The sequence below is a fragment of the Ambystoma mexicanum genome, chromosome 4q, assembly GCF_040938575.1.
Source record: "Ambystoma mexicanum isolate Mex_15411 chromosome 4q, UKY_AmexF1_1, whole genome shotgun sequence".
Classification (NCBI taxonomy): domain Eukaryota; kingdom Metazoa; phylum Chordata; class Amphibia; order Caudata; family Ambystomatidae; genus Ambystoma; species Ambystoma mexicanum.
The window spans coordinates 230,968,729-230,985,989 of NC_090928.1; the positions used below are offsets into that span (position 1 = coordinate 230,968,729).

Sequence of the window (17,261 nt, forward strand, 5' to 3'; positions counted from 1 at the left end):
AACTTGTAACACAATGGTGCATACTTTTTGTTTTTTAATAATCCAATGCAAACATACATATTCAAGTTGATGCTACCTTTTAGTTTCAGTAAACATACTGTATAAATCCAGACAAACCACTACATGGCATACGATACACATGTGAATCTAAAGTAGATCCCAGAAAAAAAAAACACACACACACACACACACACACACTTAATGAGAACCTAAGATACATACATTTTGATATAATCTTAAAACAATTCAGTCATTTACCATACCATATTTTATTTCATTTTTGTATGGTTTATTATTAATTTTCCAAACAAAATGATTTCCAGCTTAGAAAACAATACACTGACCACATAATTCATTTTTTATTTTATACAGTTATACAAATATTCTAAATACACATTTTGTGTTCGAGGATGGCAAATATGATTTAACTGTACATAAGAGAAAAACAATATTTTAAGCGTATTTAGAAGCAATAGAAATGTCTATACAAAACAAGCAAAATTGGAATAAAATTTCTTATATATTTAAAGTATTGCAACAGTCCCACAGTTTTGTAACAAAAAGTCTTTGCACATTGCCTCACAATGCCCCATTAACAGCTTAAGCAAGACAATCGTTTTAGAAAATAATCTTTCCAAATGCTACACATAATACTACTGTTTGCACAGTTTGATCAAAATAACCAAAGATTGACTGATTCAAGCCAAACAGAGGAACTATACCAAGTGGCTTTCAAATTATCTGTATAAAATTGATTGCACATTATTTTACTCCCTTGTTTGAAAAGTAAAAAAGTTTATTTACAAAATATTTTGCAGTCAAACTTATAAAGTAAAGGGAGGGGGTAGGGAGACGGGCAGGGGTTTTCATTCATCGACAACACATGATGTTGATGCCGACAGTTCCAGAAAACCACACTTTAATGGTCTTTTAAAGAGGCTTTCAGTGCTTCTTCCAGAAGGAAGAGAGATCTACTTACAAATGGATTTACAAGATGGTACACACAACTTTGCGAACATCTACATTATAAAATATTATGTTACAAACATGAAAAAAGGAATTTTTACATTATTATAAGTGAGTTTTCCATAGATCAGTTAGGTGTTGATTTTAAGAAGCATAACGGTTTAGCATTGTTCAAATAATAAACCAACATTTTTAATGAAAAACAAATAACCAATATAAATTCAACAGCACCATGCACAACAGTTTTAGTGTGGTAAACAATGGATAAAATAGCACCTTGTAATAGTTAACTTATGCGTTTTAAAACTGGTCGAGCAGTTGTCTGTAGTATGGTGCTTTTGACAGTTCTCGACTGACGCTGGAGAGCTTGAAAAGTACCGGACAGTTCAGAGAGACACACTGGATTTGGCGATCGTGGCAACCTGTACAATTTTTGCATATCTAAAAAGAAAGAAAATCTTTGTATAATTGAAACAGATGAGCCTTGTGAACAACAGTCCCGTCCGAAAAGCAGATGATGCATTTTAAGATAACACCAGGTAAAGGTAATCAGGAATTTTCCAAATATGTCCAGGTGAGTAAGCGCTTTGTTTAATGCACACATCATCACATCTTTATGCTTTCAAATTATGACACTTAAAAGTACAGGATTCCACGTTACCTCAATAAATTGCATAACTGTACAACAGAGTTCATCCAAAAACATACTTAGCTGGAGTCTTAACGTTTGGGTCACTGCTTGTTGAGCGTGGTGTGGAAACCTACCATGAGAAGTGTGGCTGCCTACCTGGAAAAGAATGGTGAAGTGACGGATACAGAAAATTGGAGTCACTAATGGCTGGGTCAAAGTCAAGGTTATCGAGGGAGGTGCAGGTCACTGGGAGAGTGAGACATTAACTTATCTTCTTTCTTGCTGTAGACTAATTTTTTTACATAAACTGCATTAAAATCAACTGGGCCTCAAAGCAAAGTGCAATACTTTACAAAATGTTTCACAAAATTCCTACAAATTAGTTGACTGTAGTAAAATTCTTAGAACCAAGCTAAAAATCACGTCTTAAGAAAGCAAACATGGGAGGGGGGGGGGCTATGTGCTGCTTGAAGCTCCGGTTGCCCGAGGCAATAAACCCCTGAAACTCCCCTGGCTTCTGAATGATCTGATATTGGAGACCACGACCAGCTCAAGGGGTGCAACCTCGGCTTGATAGGGTATGTGTGACGTCCACAGCCCTGGAGCTGAAGACCAGATGGTGCAAAATGATGGTTTTGGGTCTGAGCACACCTTGACTCTGCTCTGGCCTTTCAGGGGGCACACCAGATCAGTTATCGGCAGAGACTTGCTGGCGTTGGTGCCCCCTGGCAGTCCGGTCAGTGTTTAGCCCTGATTCTATAGGTGGGAATGCCACAAATGGTGGATGTAGAGGCATATTTATTGGAGGGTAAAAAGGGTATGTGCCCTGGGCCCCACGTTGGGCGGCAGTGGGGGTGCGGCACACAGAAGGCTGCCTGATCTAAAGAAGTTAGTTCCCATTGTTCACAAAACCTAAAGAGAACATGTCAGGAGGATATTTTCTGGTATGCTGCTGAGGCTCTAAGCCTATTACCAGACTGTTGTTGACAAGTACATCCTGCTGTGATTAACTAATCGTGCAAGGTTTTCTGTTTTCACTGTAGTATAAATAGTTTGCGTTCAGTACGGCACAACTCCTGTAGCATTCTCACCTTTCTATGGGGATTATATTGATCATGTGCAATATCTAAAATGCATATTGATAAATCTGAGAGCCACAATGGTTCAGAAGATAGCTGAGTTTGTTAAGCACTCATTGCAGAGATTCATAAGGAAGATTACAATACCAAATTCCAGCAAGGCCAGTGCAGCCTTTCCTATAACTGAAGTTGATAAACCTGGGTGTATGTGTTCTTTGTTTTGTAGCACAATAGGTACTATTATCACCAATGTACCTGCACTATAAACTATAAACTGCACTGTTACTATAAAACTAGCATGGCATCAGAATGTTGAAGGTCTAGAAATTGGTTGTTTTAGAGGGATGGTGGTAAAACCTTTGTAGCTCACACAATGAAGAGCATAAACTAGTCCAGAGGGGTGATTAAGTACCTAAACTCAAGACTGTGGAACCAAAGCGCTCATGATCGTATCCAGGCTGTGCCAGCAGGCCATACAGTGATCCTGGGCAAATCATCTTAGATCACTGGCAGTACCGTGTCGTCATCTGTGAAAAGGTTTGCCTTCACACATTCTGGTGGCATTGTTTAGCCCATTATTTGATCTTTCTTTGTATGTAGATCATTTGAGTGGAAGGGGCTCTAAACAGAAGAGAGTGGACGAGATAGTGTGTGCCCCTGACAAGCATATTTTAAGGTCTGCTTATTTGACACAAAAAAAGGTTGTGTGCAAAATTTAAAGGTTCTTCTGCATATCAGAAATACAAATCCACAAGCCAGTGATTTGGATGCCTTTAGCGCTTTGAAATAAAAAGAGAGAAACCCACATAAAATCTTTTGTGATCACATCAATTATTATGCTGGTACGTGTATACTTCCCTTGATAATGGAGACAACAAAGATAGGATCATTCCCATTTTGGGTAATATGCTTCAGTAATGCTTTCTCTTTAAAAATCACGTTGAGTTATGTGATTTGTGTACTTTCCAAGTTAGTTCTATAAAAATGCGATCATTTTACCTCATGAAAGTCAATCATTAAGAAATAATTGCACTTTGCTCATGGTAAGAACTGCAAAAGAAAGTGATACACTTCAGAATGTGCAGAATAGGCACAAATTTCAGCTTCACTTATTAACCAATGTGTGATCCAATCTAATTAAAACTCATATTGCCGACCCTGTTAAAATGGCCAATTCCTAAACCTTTCAAAATGGTCAGCCCTTCAGAGTGATATTGTTGGATACGATCGTCAAAACAGCCTGGCTCATGGTTTCACTGGCTATAATGAGGCTTCCTCTATAACAATAGTGAGCATTGTATACTGCACACCACAGCCACGTGTTTTTGTTCTCTGTTGGGCAACAATTTTAAAACCATATCCCTCTTCTAATATCTGTCTGTTAAGGACACCTTCCTGGTAGCTTCTAATATGCATACACTACCCATGCTACGGTATGTGTAGCCTTCTCCGTGCCTACAATTGGTCTCCACGGTCAATGCTTGTGCACTTTTGCATTCTGTGAGGCTGCTAATCTGAGTCCTCTGTCTATTCTGGGTTATGGTTACCTTTTCCTAAACCTGAATGTGTACTATAGCCCGTAAACCTTCCTCGTGGCATCCATTGATAAAAAGTATCTTGTACCTATATGCTACAAGTACCCTCACCGCGGACTGGCAATGGCGCCCTTGCAATGCTACCTGTCTATTAATCTTATTACAGCAAGCATGAAAAGGGTAAGGGGACTTAAAGAGAGTACCCATGCTTATTTTGATCTCTGAGAGAGCATATCAAGCCACGGATTGTGATTGCAACGAGGGGGGTGCGACAAGATATTCTGGATCCCTTAATTTCTTTTCTTCAGTGGAGCACCCAGAAGACAGCTGTGCCATGTGCCCCCACAAGTGCTTAAGATGTCCCTGGGTGGATGGTGTCTTGTGTTGACTGTTGGCGCTGCTCTTACTTCTCTCTGCTCAGCTGTCTTCTGCATCTAGGAGGCATAGCTCACTGGTGGGTATTGAGGGGCTACACCTGGGGCCTTGAGAGCTTTGGGAAGTGAGACGGGCTGGAGAGGGGGAGGAAGATGATGTTTCACTAATTAAATAGCTGATGGAGAGGGTTTGGGGCTTTTCCCTTACAACTAGGGTGGACTCCACCTGGACATTGGGTTTGCCTGAACCCACCTGGGGAACCCATTACATCTTACTCCTGCTACAGCCCCCCCTCCTCAACTTTAAGATCACGTAAAATCAGCTGATGTTCTTGTCATACGCGTAGATGTGGTAGTTGCTGAATCCTACAGTCATCAGCTCCATGAGAGGCCCTCCCTCCTTGGACTTTACAATGTCGTCACCTCAGTTGTGGTCTTCTTTAGTGCTAGTAAGTTACTTCAGTCAGGGTTTGTGTATCTTGTAGGGGATTATTTTCACTGGATGTTCTATACCCATACTATGGGGCTTGCTTGCACATTGTTCCTCAAACCACCAATAATTGTTATCTGCTGCCTCAATGTTTGGGGGCTCTTTCAGAGGCTCTCTCTGGGAATGGGGGTCAGCCATACTACCCTGACAGAATCCATTTCCATAGATACCTGGTGAGGTGTGCTTCTCTGCCACAACTGTGCCCTACCTAATTTGGTGAAAGCATTTCCTACAACACATCTTTCAGCTTCATGGAAAAGGAGTTCTGCACCTAAGGGCAAGGACCGAAATGATGGCAAAATCAAAGACATTGAGGACAAGATTGGGGGAAGAAGCAAGCCACAATACTTTGGAATTCCTTGACAACATCCGAGGAGGTAGATCTCTAGATACCCAAGACTGGTTTCAAAACACTGATGCAAGAAATATACCGTATTCATGCAGATTGGGCCAGAACTGCCACAGACTACCTCATCCTGCAAGTGGAATTCATGGTGAGGGTTACAGATTCTGCACTTACCGATCAAGCTAATGATCAGGCAGTACTCCTAACTAGGGTTGCTGGAATCCCAACAGATGGACATCTGTGAGAAGCAAAAGCGATACTGAAAACAGGGCTGAAGAAATAATGTCTGGTTTAGGGTAGGAAATGGCCCAGACAAGACAGAACAGAGGTCTGGCAAAGTTGGTCTTGCTGGAGTACTGTCAGAACTATGCGCCATCCCAAGGAACAGGGATAGTCCAGGAAACTCCCTGGGCTGTTCCCGAGCTGAGCCGTCACTTACGAGTAACCGGCAGTTCAGAAAACCAGCACCGGAGACTGAGAGTGTACTCAGTACAGAAACAGCCAAGGCCTCACAAGCCATTCAGAAACTGTTCAAATTGGGATAGGTCTTAGAATTAGAAGATTTTTTAATTTAATGGTGAGATGCAATGAAAAGCGTAGATCCCAACTTTCATTGCTCCCTCAAAGGGTTTCTTGCTGAATCACTGTCAGACATATTTCAAATATAAAATCTCAACCATGGGTCGCCCCATTCATACGAGCTCTCTGCCCAGCCATGGGTTGGCTGCTGCACAAATGGAGGCGTACCAACTCGCATGAAGACCTGCAACTCTACCTCTCTGCCCTTAACTCTCTCAAGTCCACTCTTGATAGAGTGAAAAGGGAATTCTACCTAACCCTCATGACTCACTCCAATCATCCTTGCTGGCTACAAGGCACCCTAAACTCACTCCTTGTTCCTCCCAAGTTTATGGCCATCAACTCCACTTCTCAAAGCGAATGGCCTAGCTGAATAATTTGCTGAAGAAATGTACACAATTAGAGAGACTCTCGGACCTTCCTCACACTCACTGTTCGTACATTTTACTCTCCGGCTACTCTACCATCATCCACTGCCTCCATCCCCCACTTTAGTCACATTAATACTGTCCAAGTGCTATCTCTACTGACGAAGGCTAACCCTCCCTCTTGTGCCCCCGTCAGACCCTTTTTCTCCTCAGCTAGTCATGCCTATTGCCCCCTAAGTGGCCTCTCACATCACTTAACTCTTCAACCTGCCCTTCGACTCTGCTTGTGTTCTCGGTTTTCAAAACAGTCACAGTCACCCCTCTCCTAAAAAAGCAAGGTGCTGACCCGAGCCCACCGTCTAACATTCGCCCTTTATCTCTCCGTCCGGACTACTCTAAAGTGCTTGAAAGGGTTATGTTCATCTCTCTTACCAATTTCGTGGACATCCACAACTTTCGAGACCCCCCACCCCCTACAAGCAGGTTTCGGCTCCCGTCTCTCCACGAAAACTGCTCATGAATGTGTCCAACTTTATCACCTCTGCTAAGAACTCCCACTTATCCTCTATCCTAATTCTCCTTGACCTGTCTGCTGTCTTTGACACTGTCGATCACTCTGATCTCCCCAATACTCTTTCTTCTTGGGATTCGTGATTGAGCCCTTGCCTGGATTGAATCCGACCTTGCCAAAGTTCCATCTCCTGGAGCAACAACACTTCCCAACTCACTCCTCTAACTGTTGGTGTTCCACAATGCCCTGTCGTGTCTTGGGTCTGCTCCTCTTTACATTCTACACCACTGCTCTTGAGGGACTAATCTCCTCCTTTGGGTTCTCGTACCAACTTTTCGCTAACACCCAAATCATCTTCTCTTTTCCTGAACTCTCCTCTGATCTCTCTATCAAAATTTCCAACTTTCCTTCTGCCATTAAATATTGGACGGCTTTGCACTCGCTGTTGTTGAACTCTACCAAAACAGAGGTGCTTTTCTTCCCGGCCAAGAGCTCTCATCTCGTACTCTGCGTATCCAGTTCCCACATGACACCCCCTGCTACTCTTATTCAGCTAGAAACCTCAGCGTCATCTATGACCCTTCTCACACGTTCTCTACTTTCATCTCCAAAACTGGAACAGCAGCTCCCCTCAACCGCCTAAATATTAGGAAAACCAGGCACCTCCTCCCTTTCAACACCACCAAGCATCTCTTAACCACCCTGGTCTTCTAAAAACTGGACTACTGTGTCAGCATTCCCTTTGGTCTCCTCAACTATGTTTTCTGTCCTCTCAACAAGATCATTAACTTTGCTATCATGACTCTCTGGACTCCCTCACTTCACACCTACTTCCTCGTACCGTCACCAGGCTTGATTGGCAAACGATGCAGATTTAAATGTCTTCTCCTGGTTCACAAATCTATCCACGGTAAGGCACCACTGTATCTATCCTCCTCTATCCAACTCCTACAAGCCTTCTTGTGATCCCCACTCTGCCTCCTCAACAACCCTTCTTGCTCCTCGCCCTGCCTGTGCTTCCTCTCGCTTCCACTCTTTCTCTCTTCTTGCTCCACTTGCATGGAATTCTCTTCCTCGGACACCCGAGAAACAATCCACACTGATTTGTTCAAAACCAAACTAAAAGCCTACCTCCTCGCCTCCAAGTTACCCTCTCAACCTACCTCTCATCTGCCTGCTACCTAACATTTTTCCCTTGCCTCTAAACTGCCTTGGTCCCTCACTACTTCTGCCTCCACTCCATCACTTCACGTCATGATCAAATCCTGAGCACAGCTGGCCGTACCGCATACCTGCACTTAAAAATGTCGTATGTTGGTTGTCCTTAATCTATATTTGTCCACTTATGTATTGTCCCCAGTGACTGTTCCATTTACTACCCCTTCCACAATCTGGTCAGAATGCCCCTAAAACTCACCCCATTGTAAGTCAAATCTGATTTCATATCTATTGTACGTTAGGTTTTGTGATCAAAAGAGCATTGTTCCTCCTGTATATAAATAAATACATGTCATTGTGTGCATTCTTTTGTTCCCAAAGTGCTCTTTGCTTTTAAGCAAATTGTATTGCTTGAATTCGAGGAAGAGATTGGGGTTTCGTACCCTGCCCTGGACCACGCCCCGTGGCCACCCCCGCGGTTCCACCCCCACCCTTTCCTCAGGAGGAGGACATTCCTAGAGTACATTTTTTCCATTTCCAGCACTAGTCAAGGGACATCTCATCGGTCACTGCAGATCAGCTAGAACAACACTTCAAGGAACTTTTTTTCTAGAGCATTTTCCAGGCAGATGCCCTCACTCACCCAGACTTTTTGCTCTGTTTCTTTATCCTGTCCTGACTTTTTGAAGCGAAGTAAAGCCTTCAGCTTCGTTTCCGTTGCCTTTTGCTCATTTGTTGTGGGCAAACTAATCAGTCCTTCAGACTGTGTATTTTTACAGCTGCAAAGAGCACCTTACAAGTGCAGTGCAATCGGGATACTTTTGTATCGTTTCAAGGTTTTTATACATGTGATTTGGGCTACTTGTGCGAAAAGACAAGCCGGTGGCAGCAGTTACGTTTGTACCGTTTTTGCCTTATTTTCTGGTATGTACAATGGTTTTTACCAGGTAGGGCTACTAAACGTGACCAGTGCCCTGAAAAGGCTGTGCCACGAGATATTGAAGTTTGTCTAGTCCCAGTTCACATCCCTGGTGCCAGAAAGTCTGCTATTGGGAAGGATGTGAAACCAGTAGTTGTCCCTGAAAGGACAACTACTGGCTGTTTGAATGGTGCAGATCCTTAACATTGGTGGGCTTGCACTTGCTTCCAGCTCGGATTTTGGTTAAGAGGACGACTGCAGCTATTCTTCAGGTCTATTTTGGAGCCAAGAATCCCTCAAAGAAGAGCAGCCCATTCTTGACCCAAAGACGATTCATGAAATGGCCCAGTTTCCCCTCCAGTGTCTGGCCCACTGAAGCCCTGCTCCTCTGAAGATGCTCTGTGGTGCTTCAGCCCATGGACTAGTGGGACAAAGGAGTTTCAACGCCGTCCCGCGGACCCAGCCCTTTCGAGCCTTTCGAAGTGTCCACGGACTGACCAGCTCTCTTGTGAGCTACCTTTCTAGAACCGTCATCTTTCTGCGTTCAAGTCCGGAACTTTGGTGGTCACCAGGTTGTGGCACAAGTTGCCATCTCCCTGAATACCAGATTCCCATCTTTAAGGCAACCTGTTCTGGAGCCGCTTCTGTGATTGTGACTGGAAGGACGCCTGTCGTCTGCAAATGATGATCGTTGCTGGAACTCGCCTTATTCCATCATGATAAATGTCTGAAATGTCCTAAAGAGATCTGCATCTTTGGATTGTGCATGTCTTCGCCAACAGCGATTGTTTATTGCAGTTGAACCGGACCAGAAGAATCCTCGAACCGTCAAACCCTGGGAACCTTTCACAGGAACAATGGATGAAAGACTATCCTCCCATCAAACCCCAGTCGATCCATTGTGATCCGTGGGAAAATCGCAGTTGAGGAGCGGTTTCGGAGTAAGCAGAACTGTGCTGTGCCTGTGCCCCTGTTCCCACCACCCAGCCCCCTTCCCTGTCCTGCATTGGATACCATTGGGAACTAATCCCTTAATCTCCTATCTCCCTCTTACTCACCTCTGGTCACCGAACCAGGGTTGAGTATCTTGCCCCTGGGTTAGCCTTCGGTCTGGAAGAGAGTAGAGGCGTAGCCAGGATTGTCTAACAAGTGGGGCCTGAAGCTAATGTAGTTGGGCCCACCACAATGACATTAACATCTGTAAATGCCCACACAGCGTTGCTGAGTGGGCATTTACAGATTTTGGGTGGGCCTTGCCCACTCAGGCCCTACCCCGTCTACGCCTCTGGAAGAGGGCAGAGCTTACCCGTCTTCTGGTAAATTGCTGTTGAACTTTTAATTTGTGTGACACTAATCACCATCATATTATTGCATCCTTTTAAGAGAACTCATACTCTTGTGGAACTTGTATTGAAACCTGTGCCTTCTGGCCACTAGGCCCCATACATCTTAGGGCTGGACTTCTAAAGAAAGGGATATTGTACTTGTGACTGGTTCCCATCATTTTACTGCACCTGCATTACTTACCTGCATTCCCTGGTTAAGATAATGTATATTAAGTGGCCATAATGGTGATTGTATATATTTATATTGTGGAGTATTGTGTGATAATAAAATTTGCTAATTTCCTTTTTCAGTGTATTCTAAAGGCCCAAATAAATAACTATTGTTATAACTGACTGTCTAAGCTGAATTTGTGTGTGCCATTTTGTGTGGAATGATTCAGGGCAATTGACCACGCTCACACTCTCCTGAGACAAAGCCTTGACTGCTCTCATTGCTGTTCACCATAACTAAAATCATAAAATCTGTCCACCAGGCCAGATTTCAGAACTCCATCGCAACATGGACCACATTTATTGTGGCTACTCTGCCTTTCAGAAGAGAAAGGGCCTCATGCCATATACACTTATCTATGCATTTGTTTAATCGTAAGGATAAAATGACGGCACAGAAGAAAACGGGATACAATTATTTTAAAGATTATGAAGTCCGCATTTTTTGGGATCTTCCTCCTGCGGGTCTTCATTGATGACAGGACTTGACACCAATCCCCAGTCTATGTCATACGGACAAGGTTTTGACGCTTTAAGACTACTAAGGTGGTGATGTGCGCAGTATAAAAGCCAATGAACATAAAGATTGAGTTCTTAATAAATGTAACTTCCCTTTCAAACTTAACTTCAGTCACAACTTAGATGGTACAATGGCTGAGAACATTCCTGGTATGTCCACAAAAGCTGCCGTTCAAGATCCAAAACCTGAACGATGCAAGGCAATAACATCTACCACCAGCAAGCAACATAGGTAGCTTATTCTCATTTCATGCAACTCTCAAAGGCTCTAAGGTGGCAACATGTTTGGTTAGGTTTAATCACGTTTTCTAGCTCATTTTTCATAGCGAAGGAGACCCACCTTTTCAGCGCTCCATTATTACTATAAAGTGGCAAAGTTTGGCGGGTGAGCCCTTATTTGTTATATGTTATGCATTGGATGTAATTTGCTCAGGAGCAACCAGTAGGGATGCATTACTTATTTTCTTTCCCCTCAAAGGTCTATCTGTAGTCTGCCTCTGCACTCTTTCCCACTGTCCCAGCTCTGCACTGGTTTTGCTCCCTTTTCTCAACAGGTTTATAAAGGGCTCAGGACCTACTGTGTTTTCAAACCACAAATACGTTGGCTGGGAAAGAGGATGCGAGAAATGCCATAGCGGTGGGTTCCGTTTACGACATACTGACCTGAACAATGACACTCTCATATTACCTCCCTTTACGGGGGTCTCCCTGAACATACAGAGCCTAAATTTCCCACACAATGGTCTTAGTGTGAAAGGTTTATTGGACAAAGGAGTGAAATAGCACTCCTTCAATAGACGTGTATCAAATGTGAGGAGGAGCATGGTTTATGATCCAAGATGTCAGCACAATCATTTTCCTCTTCCATTGAGAAAAGGGTAGTTGCCATTCTTGGGACACTCCACGTTTACCTGCAAGTGGGAGACGTCTTGGGACTTGAAGGACTGGTTGATGGCATCAATTGGGCAGTGGACTGGGTTACTATTTTTCCTGTACATGGTATTAATGAGGGTCAAGATAAATTCCTTACAAGGGTGTTTTGTATAATGTTTGGTTTCCCGAAGAAAAGAAAATTGTTGGTGGGGGAAGGGGACAGAAATGCAGCTGTATATCCACGAACTGCTTGAACGCTAGTCCAGCAATCCCACAATGTGATACCCCACAGAAACGTATGCAGGATTTGGCTCTCATGGATGCTTGGTCACACTTACAACCAGGCAAGAGGCACAATATTAATTTCCCACACATACACAGAAACTGCTTCTTCTCATTGCAGGGACTCTCACACAACTGGGTCTGAAAATGGTCACAAAGTCATCTCGGACCATACTCCAGTCTTAATTTTACTTCCTTTGACCCTTGTACGCGAGTTTAGGCACAGATAGAGACTAATTGATGCTCTCCTGTGAGACACTCTTATGTGGTGAGATCATATTAATTAATGACCAGTACGATCCAATTAACACTCACAGGCAGACGTCTTGGGGAGACAACATGAGAAGTTGCACAATCTGCCTTTAGAGGTGAAATTCTGAGCCTGACCAGGGTCTTAGAAAAACCGTTGAACTTATAAAGAGGTAGAAAAACAGAGGTATTTGGAGAAAATGCACAAAAAATTTCTCCACGTCCCGAATATACCACCAACATAGGATGGCCAGGGGTAAACCGCAGCTGTTGCGAGGTGACAATGTCAAAACAGCTCTTCCACAGACAAAACAGTATTATTACAACATAGATGACCCAAATCGCCTCTTCGCAGAAACTGAAATGGATTAAATCCTGCAACCACGTCTGTTGCGTCAAGGATTCGCTGTGGCAGTCCACTCTGTGGAAGCCCCGAAGAAGCAAGCATTGGTGGATTGTTGCACTACACTTTACACTGCAGATCATTTAGTTCCCCACCATCAAATGCGATATTCAGAGAATCTCATATTGCCTAAGATCATTGAAGTGGTTAGAGCCTTACTGAAGGAATCTATTTTAGGACACTGGCTATGAAAATCAGGGTGAATATTAACATTTGGGGTGTGGAGAGAAGAGGTAAAATGCACAAGATGGCATTGTTTTAGGACGACAACCTTTGTATGATGGCTGACCCATGTAATTCTCTTCCAGCCAAAATTCATTACCTTTTATTTTTTCAGGAGCTGTCGCTGTTGATAAAATCACTTAGGAGAAATCTCAGGGAGACTATATTGCAGAATCTGCTACTGTAATTAATAAGTTAAAAGAAGATTCCTTTTAAACTGTCAGCCAGTCCCCATAGAATAGAACTTGCTAACTCATTTGACTCTCTTTATAAATGTGATTTTCACACTGTGTGATTCGGAAGAATTGCCAGCATTAAAATAAGTTTCCTACATAGGTATATACACTGCAAGCTTTTATAGGTTAGACTACCCCTGAGATTTTCAAATACAATCCAGACAGTCATTTCATTTTCTTAGGGACTATAAAAGACCTACGGTTTCATGGTAGCAGTTAGGGGTAGGGTAGGCTCCCAATCCCGAACAAAGTGAGCCATGCAGCTATGATCCAACTTGGAAGGTTGATCTGAATGGCTCCATGAGTCACAGGGAAAACAACTGTGGGTTGTAATGGAAGACTTTACTTTGACAATATTGAAGCACACAGTTAGGCTTAACACATCTGCTATGCTGTGCTCTGCATGTTCACGGGGGTGGCAGTTACAGCACAGGAACTATGCAATGCCCTGATATTCAAATATAAATACACCTCATTCCCATCACCACTTATGCTTGTACTAGGAAACCCTGACTTTACATCTGGCATGATAAGGTTGTGGATTCCAAAATCAGGAAAGAGGCTGTGCAATAGGTGGCAATTGTACAAAAATGTGGAGTCCCTAGTTGGGTCCTGAAAACAACATTTTGGACTGACAGAACCTAACAGGTTAAAATATGTACAGTTGCACCGCTGGGTTATATAGATGTACATCAAAACGGGGCAGGGTGCTTGTGACCTCAATGGCCTTGGCACTAAAGAAGCATGTTGTATATCAAATTTGCAAATTCCATGACTTGAATGACCTGAATGTTAAACTTACTGTGACGAATCACAGGATGTCGTCACTTCTCCCCGAGGGGGAGCCCTTACCCATGAGGCCAGGGAGGTGAGGCCACTACCCTTTAGTCCCCCTGGGGTGGTATATTGCAGGAGGATCTCATGGGGAGGGACGCCCCCATCCCCCCCTTAGGGAGAAGGATGACCATCTAGGGTACAGCCCTTATGAGAACATCACACACCCACATACTCTAGCCTCTCCTTCTGCTAACCTCTTTGTAGACAGTAGACCTATGTACAGTTCTAAAGTACACTTCTTCAAGGTTCTGGAAAGTACTGAGACAAAGAAGAACATCAAGAACACAGGTAATCCAAGTACTCTGACAATTGACCCCGCAGAGCAATGAAGATGAAGCATGCAAAAGTGACAAAGGACTTCTACAATGGACCCAGACACTGCTGGCCACATGGTTTAAAAACGAACAATGGACTAAGCACTGTGTCTCAGGCAGCCGCAGATGATGGCAGGTGTGCTGCAGACTAGACGCAGGAGATGAGAACCTGCGTCGCCGATCAGGGGAGGGAGAACTCCAAGGATGCTGGCACTCCGCTGCGTTGGATGATCGGAAGGTCTGCAGGAGCAGACAGGTGTCCAGTAGCACCGAGAAGAGAAGGAAAGAAGGCAGCTGAGGATGCTGTTGCACAGCCAGAGGGCAGACAAGACACAAGTGAAGCCTTAGGGAGTGCCCACCATCCCAGGAAGCCCCGGCAACGTGTCAGAGCCCTCAACAAGGTAAAGGGTGGCATGGGAGACCCGTAGGAGATGCAGGGTGGCTTTCCCAGAGGGCGAATACAGTTTTCCCTAGGCCCCTTAGAAACCTTAATGCTTGGGTGGTACGGCAAGGTTAGAAAGCCTACAAACCTTCTCCTAATTTCAAGAGTGCAGCGAAGGCCGTAGATCACCAGGCAATGGTCAAGGACCCCTGATATCCTAAAAAGAACTTGAGAGGGAGGATCACTCACAAGAGTGGCAGGGATAAACTCACTAAGGGAGAAACCAGGGCCATTGTAAAGACATTCTAGAGGAATGTGATCCACACCTATACCTTTGATTCTGCTATGGGACAGAACCTCACCAATCGCTTGTTAGAGGATCACATATCCATCGCACAATATTGACAGGAAGTAGATTCTCTTCCAATTCATATCTGGTGTTAAAAAACCTGGCCGATTGTTGCCATGGACAAGGTTTCTTTCACCCTGAAGGAAAGCTGTGGTACATTTCTGGGGGTCTAAGACTCTTTACTGGTCTTGTTAAACATTAAGGGGAGGGATCCACATATATGCTATCTGACATGAACCACTCGTTTGACGCATTGTAACTGATTTATGGTGACCTTCCCGACTGAAAAATACTATGGTTTCCTAGGTGGAATTTCAACTGGTCCTAGAAGGTTGCTGCTCTGTTTAATGTGACCAATGAATGTTGGACAGCCCATAGATATATGCATAATGGGATCATGACCTCCAGAAGTTGGAACACATACTGGGTTGTCTGGATTACTTCTCGTGTTGACCAGTCACCTTATTTGAATTTCCTTTTTCCCTTTCTTCTTCTTTGCTTTTCCCATCTTCCAATCTGCTATAACCACCTTTGTTTTCCTCTCTATTCTTGCAGTTTTATCAACGAGTCTCTTTGAGCAATGTGGAATGCTATGCAAAGTTTTGCAAGGCTTACTTTTTATATTTTGAATAAACCCAATAAAAAGATCTAGACAAAGAAAAAATCTATTTAAATCAAAAAGTATCATGTGTAAGGCTATTGGAGAGTGGGGCATAAAAATGCATGCGTTAAAATTGGTAAAAGTAAAATAGTTGCACATCAACAAATATCAACCCTGAGCATTGCAGATTAAAAGATTGATAACAAAAAAAAAAGTAGTTGAAGTTTCAGGTTTGTTGCCAAGAACATCACAGAGAAAACTACATAAACACAGATGCATGTACAAATGGTCTACTTGTTTAAGGGGAAACTGGATCTGGTATGCGGTCCTTAAGCAGCTGATTGGGAGCCATGGCTTTCAACCGGCATCACAGTTTGTCTATCACTTGAACTCTGGCTGTGAGAAACCAGAAGGTGTCTCACCCACTAGTCCCCGGGGATCTGTCATCCAGGTGGCCAGGACACGGCCATCACTTTTGGATCGAGTTCCTGGAGGTGGACCAGTGTGGGAGGATCACCCGGGTGAGGGGTCTTCGGGGAGTGGGACACCGGATGGCGAGACACGGTATCCCCTTTGCTGTAACACCTTTACCCCACCCTATCAGGTAGGATATTTAGGAACGCAACCACCCCCCTTCACAACACTGACCCTTTCTCACGGACAGCCCGCTATGAGAGAAAATTGACAAACACCCGAGTCGTACACCTGACGTGTCTCCATACAACAGGTCAGGCAATTACTGACTATCACACAAACCTTACTTCCATTACACATCGCTCGCACGGATAAAAGGCGAAGCACGAGAGCACACTCTGAGCGAGGCAAAGCACACAAAGATGGCAGTTTAACAAGAGGAGAAAAACGGCGAAACAGAAGGGGATTGCAAGGAGGAAAGTTCCCTTGACCTTTTCGACAAGGAACCGTTACTTTCATGAAACCTCAGGAATAGAAAATGTAAATCCAGGAAACCCAGCTGAAGAATCCTGTATTGTGTGTTGGAGGTACCCGGGGTTCTCCCGTGCCTATAATCAAGGCAGGGAGAATTGCCAGCTGCCGTGGTACTATCCTTGGCTCCAACAGCAGAGCAGGGACAGTGAAATCAACACAGCCGGTGAGTTGGCGAGACCTATACAGGAACGGTCCGAGTTGAAGCCAAGGTTGCAAGCGGCTTCAACACAGACGAGCGCTGGAACGAACATTGTTTGAAAGGCGCGTGATAACCAACGCGAGTGAAGTTGAACGGCAGATGAGTGACTGAACTTTGAAACAAAGATATGATACCTTTAACAGAGTGGTCCGGCACCGCGTGTGTGCCGAATCGACAAGGCCGGTCTTACAACAGATTGCACCCCAGGCGGGAAGCATCGTTGGCGCCCCCCTCCCACGACCTGTGATCTCATGCATGCGTCATGGGCTGAGCAGCGGGAGTCGGGACTATGAGTTGACAAACCCAAACAGGCCTGGTTATGTTCGTCTGCTTCT

At 44.0% G+C, this 17,261-nt stretch overlaps 1 protein-coding gene across 1 annotated transcript in view; it reads right to left on the reverse strand.

The window, feature by feature from the left end:
* Positions 1-337: 337 nt before the first annotated feature.
* The window catches only part of REV3L (REV3 like, DNA directed polymerase zeta catalytic subunit), a 1,615,620-nt gene continuing 1,598,696 nt past the window's right edge, over positions 338-17,261 (reverse strand). The window contains exon 32 of the mRNA XM_069607775.1: positions 338-1,407. Within this exon, the coding sequence (XP_069463876.1) occupies positions 1,267-1,407 (141 nt within the window). The 3' untranslated portion in view covers positions 338-1,266. The remainder of the gene's footprint in view (positions 1,408-17,261) is intronic.